A 20,028-nucleotide genomic window follows, 5' to 3' on the forward strand; every position below is an offset into this window, starting at 1 on the left:
ATAGAAGGTGGAGTATAATATAGTAACTGAATTTTGAGCCTCAGGAACCTCTGAACCAATTAAGTTGACTATCGATTTTTGCAGATTTTGCAGGAAAAGAACTCCTGCGTTTTTAAAGAAAAAAAGCGAGGCAGGTAGGAGGCCACACACAGGCGGCTGGGGTGGAAAGGCTCCTAGACCCCAACTGCCGGGCTCACCTGCTTCTGGGTGTCCTGAGACCCTGCTCCTTGGGCTGAAGCAGACAGGGCCCCTGAGAAGGGAGCTCAGGAACCCAGCAGCCAGACTCCTTAGCGAGAATGCCACCGGCACCGGGGCTCCTGAAACGTCTGGCAACGTCTGACAATAACTCGGTAGCTAGACCGAGGGCGGGGGAGCAAGACGTGCTGGTTGGCGGCGATGGTGGTCAGCGGCTACAGTCTAGCAAGTGGTCTCTGGTTCTCTGTGTCCTACTTCTCAGACACAGAGGTGATTCGTGCCGTTTGGTTACCAACCACGGCCTTGGTCTGGGGTCTGGGACAAACCTACTGTCCTGATCCCTGACCCCTAAGTGACAAGGAACAAATCAAAAGGAATTCCTCTATCCTTCAGGATCTGGTAGCACCATCTTAAAAAACGCCCACAGGCTTAATAGCAGGGGCTGACTCCATCCATTTCGCTTTGCTTCCCCAGGTGAGAAGGTGACAAAACAGGCACCTTAGGAGACAGACAGTTGTTCTTATTTATAAAGCTTCCTGAGAAGCCACGGAATGTTGAGGGTTGGTTTCCGGATTCAGACCAAAGTCTGAGCTAAACTACCATCCCTTCATCACGTTATATAGTTTTTAGTTCCGGGATACGGAGCGGCCTGATCCCGTGGGAGGGAAGGGGCTGCACATGGGGAGGGGGGACCGCTACGGGGAAGGTACTTTCCTGAGCTTGCTAACGTCACAAGGCCCCCACTTCCACAGTGAAAACTGTGCAGGTCGTGCATCCGAACCCAGAGGTATAGAGTCAAGGGAGTGGGAATTGGGAGTAGAGGGGAAGGGAGATCCATGAAGCTCAGCCCCCCGCGATGGAAGACTGGCGAGGGGCCAAGGAGATGCCGGAACGAGGGAATCCTGGGCTAGGGAAAAAACAATATCACATAGGAGAAGAGGAGGCAGTGACCCTGAAGGGAGAAAAGCAGACAGGTTATTTTGAAAGGAGCAGACCTGAAGGAAAGCACCGGGGCTTTAGAGACAAGAGCCAGTGGCCTGGAGGGGGGTGAGGGTGGGGTTTGCAGGCCCTGGGGAGTTTCCCTCTCTGCGGGGAGGAACCCGAGGGAGCAGAAAGGAACCCCAGTGCTTCTCTAACGAGCCCTGCCTTCCCACTTCCGTCACCGTCTTGCCTATGGGGGACAAGTTCCCGGCAGGTATGCAGTGGTGAGGATTCATTTGATCTCTCTTCCCTATGACCGAACGAGGTGGGCTTGACTAGGGAACTTTCTACGCCATCGGCAGCTAATTTCTGAGAGTGGAACTTGTTTCTGGGATCTCCAGCCAACCAGCAGAGAGGAATAGGCCTGCTCTCTGGAGATGGGAAATCTCAGGACTCATAGAACAGAGGCATATAGGGCAAGAACAGGGAACCTGATAGAATGACCAGGGCCTAGACCAGCCCGCCCACCCAGGAGCAGGTGGTTACAGTTGCTGCATGGAAAGTGGGAGGAAAAAACGTTACTGTAGGGCTCCATAGGCAGGGCGCTTAAGAGCAGCCATCTATGCTCTTTCAGAAATTGCGAGAAGGGAAAAGGTTTGAGGAAATTATAGCTTCTTCCTTTTGGGGAAGCAAATCTGAATCCTGCAAAAGATACTCAGGCATTGAGAGACTTTTGTCATTTATACACACTGAGCCGTCAGATTCCCCACCATGGCCTTAAAGTGTGAGTGGGGAAGATATGAGAGGGTGAGTTTCTTTTACAAAGACCCCTCCAGATAACGGCTGTGTTACCCTCACAGCAGCTTGGGGATGCATACAAAGTGTATGCTGGCGATGCTGCCTTAGGGATATTGTCTAACTCCTTCCTTCTGAAGGGTAGGGATAGACTCCGAACATCTCCCACCCTGACGTCAGGTCTGGTGCTTGCAAGAGACCTTACACAGGAAGCTTGCTGGCCCCAGGGAGGGTGGCAAAATGAGCTTTAGAACCGACTGGAAGCTAAAGCACGATGCTACCAGTTTGCGTCCGGTGCTCTGGGCCCTATGACTCCTCTCCTCTCAGAGAGGCCCGGGCAGCTCGGCCCTGGAGCTAGGGAGCTCGGGCTGCCCACCGGCAGTGAGCCTTAGGGAGGGAAGAGATGTTGGCTGCCAAGAGCGGCTGCCCCTCCCACACTTCCCAACATGGAGAGATGTCTTCTCCCGGCAGGGGGACAGGCCACTATCAGAGTACCTGAGTCTGGATACGGTTCAGGCCCCGGAACCAGAGGATCTGGCCTCGGCGCAGCTCCATCTCTGCGTGGTCAATTTCGTCCAGCCCCTCTGCGTCCTTGGTGATCTCCTCTTTGGTGGTGCCGTGCCCAGCCTCCTTCAGGAACTTCAGGGATTGGGTAGGTATCGTGGAGATGATCTGAGAACAGGTGCAGCAAAAGGGGAGACACCAGAATCAGGGTGAGAGGGCGGTCCCTCAGCTCACGGGAGGTCAGGCCCTCGCGTAGGTCACTCTTTGCCCCATCACCCGTTGCGGGGGCCAGTGGGAGAGGTGCCAACCTAGCCAGGCAAGCACTCCTCAGGGCCTACCAAATGGCAGGCCCTCAGGAAGGTTTTCTGTATTTGTGGACACACGAAGGAGAACTGACATTCGCACATGCGGCCAGCCATCTGCCTAGTTGGTTATATACTTGATTCTCCTTTTGTCTCGGTTCTTCATTTCTATTTTGCCATGTGTCTCTTAAGGGAAGTAGAACTATAATGCATGACACATGGTAAGAAGGGACAGGGACCAGAGCCTGGGGGGAAACAAGTCTGGGGATAGGAGAGGATGATCCCATTGCGAGTGTATGGGCAAAGGGAAGGGAAGCGTCGGAAGGGAAGGGCCCTCTTCTAGTTACCGTGTGCAAAGTAATTCCTGTGCTATAAAACAAGGGTGGAAGGGTACTAGAGGTTTTCTTGGGCTTGGGGCGAGGAAGTGGGTGGGGCAGGCTGGGGAAGAGGGGATATACAAGTGTCATCAGACATGGGCAGTAGGTCGGGCTTGCAATTCAAAATAAGTCACTCCAGAAGCTCAGTTAATCAGTTCTCCCCGACACACAGACGAGGAGTAGACAGGGCTGGGATGAGAGAGGGACTGTATGAGCAGTCCAACACGGAGTCAAGGACTTTGAAATGGGCAGAATGTCTGCTTTTGGATGATTGGAAGGAGCTGCTGTGATGCAGAAGGAAGGCTGGTCTCTAGCCTCAAGACTGTGTGGTCATGTGTGAGACCAGACCCAGACGGGAGTTTCAGACAGTTGGTGAAACAACCAAACTTCACCCAGGTGTAAAAGGGACCGATGGTAAAGAAACGCCACCAAACAGAACAGGGTGGAGGGACTCATGGTAGGAACTGGGACAGCAACTGATCAGGGAGGCATCTGGGATGTAGGAAAGAAACAACTAGCAGGTCTATGGGGGAAGGTCTGCAGTCCCAGGGAAGGACCTCTGGGGCCACTTAGAGCAAAGCCATTACCCAGGTGGCTAGGTGCCCATCGGTAGAGACTGGAGGTCTGTAAAGCAGAGCTTGGTCTGGCTCAGAGCTGAGGATGAGGGGGATGTGCAAAGTGGTATCTGGGAAGGAACAAAACTTACCAGACCTGATCTTATTATCATGTTCATAGCTAACTTTTACTGTGTACTTAGAGGGCACTAGACATTGTTCTAAGTCATTTCTGTGTTGTAACTGATTGGCTGATTAACAACGATGAACAATGATCCTGTTCTCCTAACTTGAGGAGACTGAGGAGGCACAGAGTGGTTAAGGCACTTGCTCAAAGTGATTCAACTTGTAGAAAGGAGATGTGGGATTCAAACCCGGGTAGCCAGTCCCAGAGTCCATGCTCTGAACTGGGTGCTACATTGCTTCTCTGGAGACCTGGTGGGTCTAGATTTATCTAAGGTGAGAGTCAGCCATTCAACCCAGTCAACTCAGTAAGGCCGTGGTGAACATGACGGGCAGGGGAGCCCTAAACTAGGTCAGATCAGCAGCTCACAGCCAGACTGTGGCTTCATTAAAATAAAGACTTCTGCTCTGTAAACTTCTACTTCTAAGACCCTTACTTTTGGATCTGCCTGCCTCTGGGCATGGTTAGAGAAGAGATCCAAAGACTCGGAAATGGTGGGCACTGATCATGCTACTCCAGGATCCTGCAAGACGGGAAAACCTCGAAAAGAGGGGGGAGGAAGGGGGGGGAAGGAGAAGATGCTGGCGAGGAGCCGGGAGGTGCCGCCGTTGCATGTCCTATCTCCTCCAGAGGAGAGAGCGTGTGCCCGCCGCGCATGGGGCAAGCCTGCCGGTACTCACCTGGCCCCACAGCAGTTCGCCGATGCCGATGAAGAGACACCAAAACCACTGAGAAAGGGTGAGCTTCGTACAACTGAAGGGTTTGCCCCCAAACTCCACAATGAGAATCTAGAACAGACAAAGAGGCAGCCCACCATCAGGGAGGCGAGTCATGGGCAGCTAGCCCTCTAGCCGAGGCCACCAAAGTGACGTCAGAGCCCTGGCCCAGGATCCCTGTGGTGCCAGTCCTGATCTGCTTGTCGGAGGAGGAGAAAGAAGAAATCTGGAAGGGGAGAAGAGAAGACAGACACAGTCTTTCTAGAGACTCTGAGGGGGAGACAGAGCTACTTACTATGGATATTATTAAGGTAAGAGGGGCAGATCCAGGGGGGCTGAAGGCTTCTCGTGACTGCAGCCAGTGGGTGAGGTGCCAAGAGAAGGCACAGAGAGGAGGAATCGAAGAGCAGGGCCAATGAGGGGGACCCCGGCTGCGGAGGGCAGAAGCCCTTAGTATAGGGCGAGCTCACAGTCTCCTGTATCTGCAGGTGTTCAGTGTACCTGGGACTAGGGCAAGGAGGAAGGGACCCAATCATTTCACCACCAGGGCAGCCATGCCCTTGACCTCAGTTCTACAAGAGGCTTATCTGTCCATTTGCCTGTGCGCCATGCCACACTCCTCTCTGTCTGCGAACTGCGCAGCGTTTTCTACCAGGGCCCCTCAGGAGCGAAGGGGCAGAGACAAGGACAGAGCCCTACGGCACGTACCCGCACGTCTCACGTACGCTGGCAGGAGGCATGCAAAGGACGGCGGGGAGTGACCCTCTTCTTGGCCACTCTGTGAAATTTCTGTTCTTTAGAAAGACAAGGAAAGGATCCCACCAATCATATTTTATTTGCCACCAACGTGTTGCCTTGCACCGCAGCACTTGACCCAGCAGGCTCCAGTTCCAGAGCGATGGGCAAATGGAGGCCAACTGGGAATCCAAAAGCGTTCGATCTGCAGCCCGAGTCCCCATCCTTCCCTCCCTGCTTCTCCTGGGTACCTAGGGAACCCTGTTCCCTGCTTCTGACCTCTGCCATCCCAGCCCTCCTGCCCCGACTCCAGCCAGAGGCTCACCTGGCTGATGAAGGTGCCCAGGACCACGGCGCAGAAGATGAGGTTGCGGAAGATGCCTGCGAAGACGTTCCTCTCTCCATGGATCTTGCGGGAATTGATCTCGTTGAAGAGCTGCATCAGCACAAAGGTGTTGAAAATAATAGTGTAGTGCTGGCTGGGGGGCGAGTGTAGAGGCGCCTTCCTCCCGCTATCAATGTCAAAGAATTTCTCACCTAGTGGGGACAAAGGAAGCATTAGCGGGTTAAGTATGGTGTCCGAGAGGGCTCAGGTTGAGTCAGAACAGCACGTTGGTATGGCCAAGCTGGTGGCTTACGGCTGGTGTCCATTCTAATGGGTCAGTATCTGAGCTACACTAGTTATCAAACACTTTAAGTGTCAGCTCTGGTCTCAGCATATCTGACTCTCTCTCTGCGTCCGCTCCAGTGACTTTGACTTCTTAAGGTGCAGCGTGGGGGGAAAGCTGCATGAGGGTCAGGCAGACAACAGGCTCCATCTTAGTGACACTATTTACTCACCACGTGACCCGAGCTTTAGTTTTATAATCTTTAAAAAATAAAAGAACTACAGAAAGCCACCCAGTGAAATTCTCAAGAGGAGCATGTCAAATAGTATGATGTGCCACATAGCGGGGCAAGGGACACCCCCAGTGGGTGCAGCTGCTGTCATCCCCTGTCCCGTGCTCAGCTTGCTCCCTTGGGCCGTTCTCTGTCCCCATCTCTGCTTTGCACTCCGACCCCTGTCCCCAGCCCCAGCCCCAACCTTGGCTCACCGGCAAAGACGAGGAAGAAGATGACGGTGAGCTGATAGACAGCGTGGCCCAAGATGTTCTTCATCATAGTACGTGAGATCAGAGGCTTATTTCGGCCATAGGGGCGACGCTTCAACAGAGACTCTGTAGGAGGCTCCGTGGCCAGGGCCAGTGAGGCAAAAGTGTCCATGATTAGGTTAACCCACAACATCTGCACGGCTTTCAGTGGGGAATCCTGGTGGAAAGAAGCACCAGTTCTTTTAGCTTTCCTCGAAAACCAGCCCCTACCTCACTCATCAGCCTCAGCTTTGCCCCTGCAACGGCCTAGCTCCCGCTATCCACCTAGACTTTGGATCTGGCCATTTATTAGCTGAGTGCCCTTGAGAAAGTTACTTAACCTCTTTAAGCCTTGGGTTCCTCGCCTGTAAAATGGGGAGAATACCCACTTTGCAAGGTTGTTTCTGAAGACCATAGAAGTACTCATCATAGTGGCTAACATGCATGGGCTAAATTAGCGGTAGATAACTTCTCATTTTTCCCCTGCATGGGCAGATGGAGACCTAGGAGAGCTAACTCCTGCCCCAACCCCCCTGGGGGAACTCTTGTCCTTAATCCTCAGTAGCCAGGAGCCCACTCCCCACGTTCCCTAGCCCCCGCCTCAACCCTCTCCTCCCGGCCCACCCCGCACTCCCTTCACCTGAGTGATACAGGCTCCGGTGAAGGCCACGATCACCGCTACCACGTTGACAGTGAGTTGGAACTGCAGAAACTTAGAGATGCTGTCATAGACGTTTCGCCCCCACATCACTGCCTTCACAATGCTGGTGAAGTTGTCATCTGTTAGGATGATGTCTGATGCCTCCTTTGCTACATCCGTGCCTGCAATACCCTGAGTAAGAGAGGGAAGGAGAGCAATGAGGATCTAGATAAAGCAGAGTTTATCTACGTTCTGAACCCAGACTGCGTTTCCAGACCTCCAAGAAGCTTCCGAACCGGCCATAAACACTAGAGGGCGCACTCCCCACGCTAATGCCAATGACCGAACCACTGTATTTTGAGTTCTCCTCTCCTCCAGAGAAAATGTGTTGCTGTCAGTCCGCAGAAAGCAGGGCTAGGGCCTGATGCCACCGTCTTACTCCTGAGCCCAAACTGGAAATGACAGTTATCTTTGATATTCCTTTCTCCCTTCTTCGCTACTCCCCCACCTTGGATTTCTTTTTTTCTTTCTTTCTTACTTTCTCCTTCCTTCCTTCCTTCCTTCCTTCTCTCTCTCTCTTTCTCTCTCTTTGTTTATTTCAAGATTTTATTTTGAAGTAATCTCTACACCGACATAGGGCTCAAACTCACAACCCCAAAATCAAGAGTCACACACTCCACCGACTGAGCCAGTCAGGAGCCCCTAAATTCTTTTTTTGCCCCCTAAGTTCTTATATTTCTTTTGCCACGGCCAATGTCTCACTTAAGTCCTGGTCTCCCCCACACCGCTAAGTCACCTTACACTTTTTTCTGGCAGGAGTAGTCTGGCAGTGAAGTTCAGATGTCCTATTGCTTGTTCAAATTCCTGTTCCTGGGGAACCACTAGAGGTTTCTCAATAGACAATGGTTGAAAGCTGTGCTTATAGAAACAGTAAAATTTCTAGACTGGTAGTCAGAGCCCTCAACAGGTGAACTCAGATTCATTTTCCAGTCTGCTCCTATATAATCTTTCTGCTCAAAACCCACTGGTTTATTCACAGCTCCCTGAATCTGTCCTTTACTTCTAGAGTCTAGACTTCTACTTACACCATTTCCCTAAACCTGAAACATCCTCCTTCCTCATCTATTTAAACCTTGTCTATCTTTAATGGTCTATGGGACGCAAAACCATCCCTAAGAACCCCAGCCCCTACTTCTAGTCCATGTCTTGGAAAGCCTATAGCCCACAGAGGAGCTTATTCATTGATGTGGCTTGCAGTAGTAGATGATTTGTTCTCTTTACCTGGTAGTAATATTTTCCTATCCAGATTACAATAAACAAATATGTTATATAGATTATACAACTCAGTTTCCCCATCAAAAAGTTCTCTAACACATCCACACAATGTGTCACATGCACTGGAAAAAGAAAGGAGGGGGAAAAAAAAAAGAAAGGAGGACTATATATACTTTCTACTATGGAATGTGAAAAAAAAGAGTGCATGGTATGTGTGTAGGGAAGTATACATGGCAGTATAGATAAGTATCACTTACCTAAGAGAATAGGATACAAATATATCATACATTTGATTGTATTTTAAAGAAGCAAACAGAAGGATACACCAAAAACAAAAGAAATGTTACTTAGGGTTAAGAGGGGAGGCAATAGGGTGGAGGTGATTGGCGTAGAAGCTGGATTTCTAGGAATAGACTTTGTTTTGTATATTTGACTTTAGAACTATATAACTACTTTATATGAGTATAAATCAAAATTAGGTTTATTTATTTATTTTTTTTAAAAGATTTTATTTATTTATTTGACAGAGAGAGACACAGCGAGAGAGGGAACACCAGCAGGGGGAGTGGGAGAGGGAGAAGCAGGCTTCCCGCCGAGCAGGGAGCCCGATGCGGGGCTCGATGCCAGGACCCCGGGATCATGACCCGAGCCGAAGGCAGACGCTTAACGACTGAGCCACCCAGGCGCCCCAAAATTAAGTTTAAAAAGCAATGTCTAGGGGCGCCTGGGCGGCTTGGTCAGTTAAGTGTCTGACTCTTGATCTCAGCACAGGTCTTGATCTCAGGGTCAGGAGTTCGAGCCCCACGTTGGGGCCTAGTGTGGAGCCTACTTAAAAAAAAGAAGCAATCTCTAAAATGGAAAGCAACATGGTATAAATGAACTGGTATAACCAGTGGGTAGCACAATCACACAAAGGAAAAATATTCCAAATGACTTTTAAAAAAAACATAGTACCTTGGTGGTAGAACCTAGCAGAGTATACCTGTAGGATAAAAAGAACTACAAGAAAAATCTTGAACTGTTTTTGGTAGAGTAATTGTATTATTATTGCTATTTTGCGACTGTTACTTATATTTTAGGGTAAAACAAGGATTATGTTAATGCCATTAGGAATCAAAATTTTCAGCTTAAGAGATATAAACATAAAATTAGGGAAGTTAAATAAAAGTAGTAAGTTAGAGTTCTATAATTCTAAATTTGAATTAAAAATGCCAATATGGTTTTTCGCAACGGGTTTTGTTACTGGAGTGGTTGGGGGTGGGAGGGATGGGGTGGCTGGGTGATAGACATTGGGGAGGGTATGTGCTACGGTGAGCGCTGTGAATTGTGCAAGACTGTTGAATCACAGTTCTGTACTTCTGAAACAAATAACGCAACATATTTTAAGAAAAAAGAAAAAGAAGAAGATAACAGGAGAGGAAGAAAAGGGAAGTATGTCAGAGGGGGAGACGAACCATGAGAGATGATGGACTCTGAAAAACAAACTGAGGGTTCTAGAGGGGAGGGGGGTAGGGGGATGGGTTAGCCTGGTGATGGGTATTGAGGAGGGCACGTTCTGCATGGAGCACTGGGTGTTATGAACAAACAATGAATCATGGAACACTACATCAAGAACTAATGATGTAATATATGGTGATTAACATAACAATAAAAAATTTAAAAAAATGCCAATATGGACTCATGAAGTATTTTATCTTTAAAATAAAGAAATGCAAAGACAAAAAAGAGACATTAAAGATTTATTTCCTAGCTTTGACCAAAACCACTGAAAAGATCTAGAAACAATGATTTACGTGGTAGTAAGGAACATCCTGACATTCAGATGTGTTCTCTAAGTACCATTTCTTACTAAAAAGCAGGACTCTTTGAGAAATGGATGATTCCAGATCTAGGATGAGAAATATGTATGATGATTCTGGAACATCTTATCATGCCAGAAGCCAAGGAAGGTATTAAGGACAACTGGGGTTGTATCTAAAGGACCCAGCAGTATTCATGAGGCTATTGACAAGTCAATGTGAACGTCAAAATAATAACAAAGGCAATGGATTGAAACGCATCAAATATACTTAAATCTGTGAGTTCATAATGATATTAAAAAAATAAACAATGAACGGTTTTTAGTAGAGTAACTTAGTAGAGTTAATTTAAAAAATATAATTCATGGGTGCCTGGCTGCCTTACTCAGTAGAATGTGCAACTCTTGATCTTGGGGTTATGAGTTCAAGCCCCGTTTGGACATGGAGCCTACTTAAAAAATAAAATTTAAAAACATATATATATAATTCATCGGTCATCTTTGGGGTATCCTAAAAAGTCAACTCATTTTGAAAACTAGTAAATAAAGAAAAAGGATCAGGCATTTAGCTGCCTTTCATATAGGAACCTGAGCCTCAACCTCAGAGTAACCAAATAATCCTTGAGGGCAAGTTTCTTTCTATAGAAGTCTTCAAGTTAATAAATAGAGAAAATCTGGACATTATTTTGCAGCCCCTAATGAAAGATGGGATCTAGAATCTGATTGCATATGACAGGAATACAATCAACAAAATCTACACTATGCATTATTCTGTGTATTCAACCAGCCTGGTTCCTTCAAAATTAAATAGCTAGGAAAAAAGATGGAGGGGATTGGGCAGGAGAGCTGACATAGTGTGCTGTTATCTTTAGAAAGGGCTATTTGTGAGGTTGGCCCTGAGTTAGCATCTGGGACCTTGGCTCTCAGAACGCTCCCAGTCAACAATTAACCGAAAATTAATTAGTGGTTCATTGTGCCTAGACTGTGCCTGAATAATATGTTTTCTCTTTCCTTCTAGGAGTCTGGAATCTCTCTTAAAAAAAAAAAAGATTTAATTATTTATTTATTTGAGAGAGAGTGAGAGCAAGTGTGAATGGGGGGAGGGGCAGAGGGAGAAAGAATCTCAAGCAGACTCCCTGCTGAGTGTGGAGCTCAATGCAGAGCTCGATCTCATGATCCCGAGATCATGACCCAAGCCAAAGCCAAGAGTTGGATGCTCAACTGACTGAGCCACCCAGGCACCCCTAGGAATCTGGAATCTTAGCACGTATTAGGCAAAAAGTGACTATATGACCAACCCCAATAAAAACTTTGGGCACTGGGTCTCTGATGGGCTTCCCCGGGTAGAAACATCACACGTGTGTTGCCAGGGGAAGAGTGTGCTCTGTGTGAGCCCTCATTGAAGGAGAGAGCACAAAGCCTGCATGTGGATTCCTCCAGACTTCTCCCTTACTATACCCATGGAATAAGTCTTAGACATGAGTACAAACCCTATGCCGAGTCTCATGAGCCCATCCAGTGAATCCACAAAAGGTAAAGGCTGGTCTTGGGGACATCTGACACAAGGATCCTATAGGACCAGTGGTTCGCAACCCTTTAGGGTGTGACAGAAATGTCAAGAGCTTGTGAAAGCCCAGATTGCTGGGCCCCCACACTGAGCTGTCAGATCCAGAAAAGCTGCGATGGGCCTGGGAATCTGCATTTCTATAGGTTTCCAGGCCCAGCTGGGAGGAGGAGCACGCTTCAAAAACTCCTGCTATAGATTAAGAGCTCTAAGAGACACAGCAAGTGATTGCAGCGTATGGCTCTTATTTAGATCTGATTTGGACAAAAAAAGAGAATTTATGAAGCACTTGGGCCAACGGGGGGATGGACTAGATGACTGATGATAGTAAGGGCTCAAACTGTTGTGAGACAATGGTGCTATGATTCTTCTAGATGTATGTCCTCGATGCACGCTTATCAGAGGCGTATACTAACACTCAAATGAAATGACGTGATGTCCTTTATTTGCTTCAGAACAGTCCAGCTGGAGATGGGAGAAGTTGGGGAGGTGGGACATTCAGTGAAACAAGTTGGGCCAGGTATTGATAATTAATGCTGGGTGACAGGTACATGGGGATTCATTAAACTATTCTCTCTACTTCTGTGTCTTCTTGAAACTTCCTAGAATCGATGTTGTTGTTGTTGTTGTTGTTAAAGGGAGCACCGTAAAGACAGGTTACTTCTTGAATCTCTTTCCACTGCTTAAAAATCACCAATAGTTCAATATACACGGGAGGCTTACAATCACAAGCCACTTGAGTGTGAGGACGTCCTTGGCCATCTGGGGGCTTCCACATTTGCTGCAACCCTCAGAATCAACAAGCGTGGCTATTAGGAAATGCCAAACATCTCTGGGACCTACCCAGATGCTACTGAATCAAGATATCCACTTGTGGAACCTTGTAATACATGATTTTAAATGAACTTTCCAAGTGATTCTGATGCTCCTGGCCTCACAAGTGAAAAGCAGAGTGATGAACAGAGCTGGCCACGGCATACATGCTTCATAGGGAACCTGGATTTTCTATGGTCTGCCTAGGCAGACAACATGACCACGTTCACGGTAATGAGGCGTCATGATTTCCCTGCCTGGGTCATCTAGTCTTCATACCTGATGGGTCTCCCATTACACAAACTTTTACCGGCCAGGTCAGCAGGAGAGATGGTGTCAGAGAAAAGAGCACAAGGAGGGGGTGAAGGTACAGGAAGCGGCAGGCTGCAAGAGGCCCGTCCTGGCTTCTGGGTGGATAAGGCAGCTTGCAGGCAGGGACAGTGCGCCGAGCTGCTTACCATGGCAAAACCAACGTCTGCTTTCTTCAGAGCCGGCCCATCATTTGTGCCATCACCGGTGACAGCCACCACCTGCCGCTGCTCCCCAACAGTGCTGTCGATGATGCCTGGGAAAACAGTACGATGATGCCTGGGAAGCCCAGTCCACATGCGCTACCCGCAGGCCGTGTGGAAGCCCTCTGCTCCCCACCGAGGCCCTTTGTGGGTCTTCTTCCCTGGTCCCTGCTACCACCTCCCTTCCTTTTCTTTTCTTTTCTTGTGGGTGACAAGCTCACTTTATAGCATGTTGAAAGTGTAACCCCCCCCCCTTCTGAGCGCCGACAGATCTGTCAGCTCCTGAGAAGCTGCTACTGCTCTGCCTTGTTCTGCTCAGCCATCTGAGGGTTAGAGGGAGGGCTGGAGGAGCACCTCATCCAGCCTTCACCCTGGCAGCGGGCAAGAAACACAGGCCATTTATACATCGAAGTCCAGCTACTAGCTGAAAACAACCACAAGAAGGGGTAGACCAGGCCCCACAGGGCTGAGGTTGGCTGACTGGGCACTGGGCGGACGGTGCTCTCCTGCCCCCTGGTGGTGGCGGGAGATGTGAGAAGATGTGAGAAGCCAAGGGTCCAGTAACAGGCAGCCGGAAGCCACAGGCATGATACAATCAGAGGCCTGGAGGGGATCCAGAGAGATCCATGCTCTGAGCAACTCCTATCACCTTACAGATGAGAAAACTGAAACCCAGAGAGGGGAAAGGCCTTGCAGGGTCCCATAGCCAGCAGGTGAAGCCCAGCCATCATTCCATCCTATCTCAGCCAACGAGGCCATGTGCTACCTGAGCGGGAGCAGGAAGCAAACAACTGGAGGGAAGAGTGAAAGCGGAAAATTACACTTGCCAGGAGGCTGGCTGCTTCCAGCCAAGGAGAGGACAGGAGATCAGGGTGTCAGAGCTGGACACCAAAAGGTACACACATGCACGTGTGCACACATCTACACACACACACATGAAACCTGGATGCCCTTTCTCTGGAGTCCAGGCTGGTGCCATAGAAGTGTGTGCGTGTGTGAGTGTGAGTGTGAGTGTGTGTGTGTGTGTGTGTGTGTGTGTGTGGACCACCTCCCTTTCTACTTTGTTCTTTCCTTCTTTCTTTCTGATGATGGAGGCTCTATAGCATCACCCAAAGGCTGTCAATTGTTTCCCGGTGGCGCTCTGAGCTCTGAGTCTGTCCTCGTCAGGTTAGCCTAGCAGGGGCCTGAAGGCAGCCAGTATGTGCTGGAGAAAGCGCCGGGTGATTTGAAGACAGACACCTGGGGGTTGAACCGTACCACTTCCGCTCACCAGCAGGGCAATCTGGGTAAGTTGTCTTCTCAGCCTCAAACTTCCTCAATGGCAAAATGGGAACAATTTAACCTGCTCTGACTAGTACACAGTAATATTGGCAAACAAGATACGATGTTTGAAGACAACTTTATTACAGGTCTTCTATGCAGATGTTTGCTAAATTGTCTGCTTCCCCTCCCCCGCCCTGCCATGAGCTGGACAGCTCTCCTGGGACCTTCCTATTCAAGACAAGAGAGTTGCTTTGGCCAGTGGTTCTTGTTTTCTGTCTTGTTGCCCAGCCTGCCATCATCTGCCCCAGGCACCCGGTCAGGAGCCGAGCTCACCTTTTACCAATGTGTGTTTGTCCGTGGGGGATGATCGCGCCAGGACTCGAAGCTTCGGCCAGATCTTGTCCAGCTTTTCTTGCTCCACCTGCCAACACCAGACCACACCGGGTCAGTCAAGCTCGGAACAGCCATCCGGGCGAAGTTTACATCTCCCTGCGCTCTGAGATTCTGGGAGAGCTGGCCTGCCACAGCCCATGGTGGGTGTTACCACGGCCTCCAGGGGAGACGGAAACAGCCAGCTCAGTCCCCCAGGGCAGATTTATTGATGGTGACCATTCAGGCCCTGCGTGTCTTCACTTCCCTCCCAGTTCCCTACTGGGGAGCCAATGCCCTATTTCCTGGACCCTTGACAGGAGGTGGGCCAGGGCCCGCTGTTGGCTAAGGTGCTTCTGAGGTCTCCAGTTTGGTTTCTGTGCAGACCAGGAAGCTCTGGTCTGCTCCACACCCAGACCACATCCTCTCGCAGACCCGTGCCACCCACCACTAGTCACAGGGCAGTGACACAGGAGGGTGAGGTGGAGGGGAATCGGTACGAAAGCATCCCGTGGCTGAACACAATCGGGAAGATGTGAGAAGTCAGTGACACTGTCTCAAAAGACAGCTTAGGACGGAGGATGAAGAGAAGAAAGAAAACCCCCAGTTTTCCCACCTGAGCAGCCCCGGTAGAAGGTTTGCTCTAAATAGATTTTAGTTAACAAACCACGCACTTGCAGTCCAACTCCTCACAGCTTCCCCTACTTGCTATATGGGATGCTGCCCAATTCATGAAACCATTTAATAAAGCCAATTAGATCTTCAAAACAAACAAACAAACAAACAAGAACAAAACCCAGCCACTTTCTCCCGTGTCCCAGACGTGAGAGCCGTGCCCCCCACCCCCCCAACGACCAGGTGCCAAATGAGGCCTTGGGTCTTCCCAGCCGGGACCCACCTCTCCCTTCTCATTGCGGATAAGTCGGTTGAATTCTTTGCCTTCTAAGCACAAGAAGTCATCCCCAGGTGTCACAATACCACATTTGGTGGCGATGGCCCGGGCTGTGTTGATGTTGTCACCTGTCACCATTCTGACAGTAATCCCAGCTCGCTTGCATTTGGCAATAGCTTCGGGTACCTGTGGAGAGTAAGGAGGAGGAGGTGGGGGCGGTGAGGCCTGCTGAGCTGCCCCTGTCCGGGGTCCCTTCATTGTGGACAGGAGACAGGCACCCTAGGAGTGGCACCATGGGGACAGGCCACGTCTAGTCATTGTTATATTGTTTGGTGCCACCTCACTTCTGTCCTACCCATAATACTACCCTTGAATTTGCCTTCCTGTACCATGAGTTGAAGAGGAAATCTGCTTCAGGAGCCAGGCGTGAAAGCTTCCTCTCCTTACAGTCTAGACTCCTTAGCAGGGCATATACTTTGGGATTTGGCCACTGTCTTCCTTTCTAGGAGAAGATTTTACCATTCTCCACCTCCCTGGCCCATACTCCAGCCAGTTAATTCTTTATAGTTTCCCATGCCCTTGGGCCTTGACCAACTCATAGTCCATCTGTCTGAACTTCTTATAAGCAGAGACTTTTTCAAGGCCTTGGTGTTTGGAATACGGTTCAGCGGTTCTACGGGCACTCGGCAAGAATGTACTGATTGAAAGAAGGTGGCTGGAGGCAAAGTTGGTGTCCTGGTTAACTCCGCCTCCTGACTGTTCTCAGGCACCAGATCATAAGCTCAATTAAACCTATGCCTCTCACCCCTCAGACAGCATTAACTGTCAGAATGCCAGCTTCTACCAGCTCAGCACTCTACAGCAGTTTTGTGAAGCAGGAGGCACAGAAACCTCTATCCCTGTAAGTGAGAAGCTGTTAGGTAACTTGCCTGGGGTCACAGCTAGAAATGGAACGAGTCCCCCCAATTCCCGTGACTTTGGGCTGGCTTCCCATTATGTCGCGCTTGCCTTGCTCATGGGCCAGAGGCTGTTGGAAGGCTTCCCTTCATGTTTTCTTTTTTAAAGATTTTATTTATTCATTTTAGAGAGAGAGAACGAGAGATAGCACGAGAGGGAAGAGGGCCAGGGGGAGAAGCAGACTCCCCGCTGAGCAGGGAGCCCGATGTGGGACTCGATCCCGGGACTCCAGGATCATGACCTGAGCCAAAGGCAGTCGCTTAACCAACTGAGCCACCCAGGTGCCCCTCCCTTCATGGCTTCTTACCCTTTGGCCAAAGCCAAAGCCTCACCTCCGGGCGCACAGGGTCCTCAATGCCCACCACTGCGATACACGTGAGTTCAGTGAGGATTTCGTTCTCATTGTCCCATGTGGGCTCTCCGTCGTTGAAATCCCGGTAAGCTATGCAGATGGTTCGGAGGCCCTCGGAGGCCATGGGCTCGATGACAGCGCGGACCATCTCGTCTCGGTCCTTATTCTTGAAAGGCATCACTTCCCCTTTCTTGTCCAGGACTCGGTTACACCTGGGGAGGCACACAATGAGGAGGTGGCACCCCCTTCCCACCCAATATGTCTCTACACTCATTTGAAGACATTCGGGTGCCTCTGCATTACTCGTACAGACACTGTCCCAAGGCCAGAAATCTATCCATTGTCCAGCTGAGTCCCTTTTGGCTGGGGTGAGGTGGTCTGGAGGTGGATGAGGTCTAGGTAAGTGGAGGGTGTGACTCTCCCATGTCGTCTGGTCCTATTCATCTGCTCATCTGTGAATGTGACGCCAAGGGTCATTTGTGGATGGATCACCTGTCTTCTGAACTTCTCAAAGGTGGAGAGACATTTTTAATTCCCGGTTCTAGCATAGTACTAGAACGGTACTTGGTGCGTAGGGCCTGCTCCACAGGTATGGGCTGATTGAAAGAAGGTGGCTAGAGCCGAACAGAGACACCGGTTAATTCAGCTACTGGCCCTGGATCGACACAGGTCAGCTTTAATGACCTGTGAACGGTCTAGCCACTTGATGAAGTTATGCAACTTCCTATAATCAGAACTGAGCATGAGAAGGAGAAGGAGACATACAACTACCATTTCTAGTACTTGCTATGTGCCCGGCATTTTACGTGCAGGTATACCTCGTTTCATTGCACTTTGCTTTACTGCACTTCGCAGATACTGTTTTTGTTTTCTTCTTTTTTACACATTGAAGTTTTGTGGCCACCCTGCATCGAGCAAGTCTGTTGGCACCAATTTTCTAACAGCATTTGCTCACTTCATGTCTCTGTGCTACTTTTTGGTAAGTTTTGCAGTATTTTAAACTTTTTCATCATTATTTTATTTGTTACGGCGATCTGTGATCAGTGATCTTTGATGCTACTATTGTAATTGTTTGGGGACATCAACAGTCACCTGCATTTAGGTGGCAAACTTAATTGATAATGTTGCGTGTGTTCTGACTTCTCCACTGCCTGGCTCTTTCCCCTTCTCTTTTCCTCTCCCCGGGCCTCCCTCTCCCCTAAGAGACGACACTATTGAAATTAGGCCATGGATACCCCTGCGGTGGCCTCTAAGTGCTCAAGTGAATGGAAGAGTCGCATGTGTCTCACTTTAAATCAAAAGCTAGAAATGATTGAGCTTGGTGAGGAAGGCAAGTCGAAAGCTGAGAGAGGCTGAAAGCTAGGCCTTTTGTGCCCAGCAGCCAAGCTGTGAATGCAAAGGAAAGGTTCTCAAAGGAAATGAAAAACGCTGTTCCTAGGAAACCAAAACAGCCTTATTGCTGATCTGGAACAAGTTTGAGTGGTCTGGATAGAAGACGAAACCAGCCACGACATTCCCTTCAGGCCAAAGCCTAATCCAGAGCCAGGCCCTAACTCTCCACAATTCTCTGAAGGCTGGGAGAGATCAAGAAGCTGCAGAAGAAGTCTGAAGCAGCAGAGGTTAGAGAGGTTGGGTCCTGAGGTTTAAGGAAAGAAGCCATCTCTGGGACATAAAAGTGCAAGCTGAAGCAGCAAGTGGTGATGTAGAAGCTACAGCAAGTGATCCAGAAGGTCTAGCTAAGATCATTCATGAAGGTGGCTACACTAAACAACAGATTGTCAATGTGGATAAAACAGCCTCATACTGGAAGATGGCATCTAGGACTCTCACATCTAAAGAGAAGTCAGTGCCTGGCTTCAAAGTTCCACAGGACAGGCTGACTTGCTTGTTAGGAGCGCATGTAGCCGGTGACTTTAAATTGAAGCCAGTGCTCATTTACCATTCTGAAAATCCCAGGGCCCTTAGAATGATGCTGAACCCACTCTGACTGTGCTCTGTAAATGGAACAACAAAGCCTGGATGACAGCACATCTGTTTATAACATGGTTTATGGAATGTTTTTAAGCCCACCATTGAGAGCTACTGCTCAGAAAAAGATTCTTTTCAAAATATGACCGCTCACTGACAATGCACCTGGTCACCCAGGAGCTCTGATGGAGATGCCCAATGAGATTAATGTTGTTTTCATGCCCGCTAACACGACATCCATTCTGCAGTCTGTGCATTAAGGAGTAATTTCAACTTTTAAGACTTATTATTTAAGAAACACATTTTGTAAGGCTATAGCTGCCAGAGATAAGAGATTCCTCTGATGGATCTGGGCAAAGTAAATCGAAAACCTTTTGGAAAAGATTCACCAGCCTAAATGCCATAAAGAACATCCGTGATTTAGGCCAAAATATCAACACTAACAGCAGTTTGGAAGAAGTTGATTCCAACCCTCATGGATGACTTTGACCCTCACGGTTCAAGAGTTCAGGGGAGACAGTAGGTGCAGATGTGGTGGAAACAGCGAGAGAACTAGAATTAGCAGTGGAGCCTGAAGATGGGACTGAATGGCTGCAATATCATGATCAAACTTGAACAGATGAGGTGTTGCTTCTTGCAGATGAGCAAAGAAAATGGTATCTTGAGATGGAATCTACTCTTGATGAAGATGCTGTGGAGACCGTTGAAATGACAAGAGAGGATTTAGAATCGTGCATAAACTTAGTTGATAAAGCAGCAGCAGGGTTTGAGGCGAAATGACTCCAATTTTGAAAGAAGTTTTACTGTGGATAAAATGCTCTCAAATAGCATCTCATGCTACAGAGAAATCATTCACAAAAAGAGTCAATCAATGCGGCACATGTCATTGTCTTATTTTAAGAACCTGCCACAGCTGCCCGGTCCTTCAGCACCCACCGCCTTGATCAGCCAGCAGCCAGCAACACGGGGGCAAGACCCTCCACCAGCAAGAAGCTGATGATCGCTAAAGCTCAGATGATGGCGAGCATTTTTTAGCAATAAAGTATTTCTAAAATAAGGTATATACGTTGTTTTTTTATACAAAAGGCTACTGCACACTTAACAGACTACAATCTAGTGTAACTATGAGTTTTGTATGCACTGGGGAACCAGAAAGACTCATTTGCCTCTTTTCATTGCGGCAATTCTAGAACCGAACTCACAACATGTCCT

The 20,028-nt window shown here is 48.9% G+C and overlaps 1 protein-coding gene across 5 annotated transcripts in view; it reads right to left on the minus strand.

The window, feature by feature from the left end:
* The window catches only part of ATP2B4 (ATPase plasma membrane Ca2+ transporting 4), a 94,787-nt gene that overhangs the window by 10,142 nt on the left and 64,617 nt on the right, over positions 1-20,028 (minus strand). For all 5 annotated transcript variants that reach the window (XM_028120337.2, XM_028120340.2, XM_088016946.1 and 2 more), the window contains exons 12-20: positions 16,829-17,060; positions 15,546-15,725; positions 14,612-14,699; positions 12,962-13,068; positions 7,054-7,245; positions 6,378-6,591; positions 5,609-5,820; positions 4,513-4,620; positions 2,407-2,583 (exon numbers count right to left, since the gene is read on the minus strand). In XM_028120337.2, coding sequence (XP_027976138.1) covers positions 2,407-2,583; positions 4,513-4,620; positions 5,609-5,820; positions 6,378-6,591; positions 7,054-7,245; positions 12,962-13,068; positions 14,612-14,699; positions 15,546-15,725; positions 16,829-17,060 — 1,510 coding nt within the window. The remainder of the gene's footprint in view (positions 1-2,406; positions 2,584-4,512; positions 4,621-5,608; positions 5,821-6,377; positions 6,592-7,053; positions 7,246-12,961; positions 13,069-14,611; positions 14,700-15,545; positions 15,726-16,828; positions 17,061-20,028) is intronic.

Source organism: Eumetopias jubatus, unplaced genomic scaffold, assembly GCF_037043125.1.
Source record: "Eumetopias jubatus isolate StellerSeaLion01/CBP00866 unplaced genomic scaffold, mEumJub1_p1.0 scaffold_12, whole genome shotgun sequence".
NCBI lineage: Eukaryota > Metazoa > Chordata > Mammalia > Carnivora > Otariidae > Eumetopias > Eumetopias jubatus.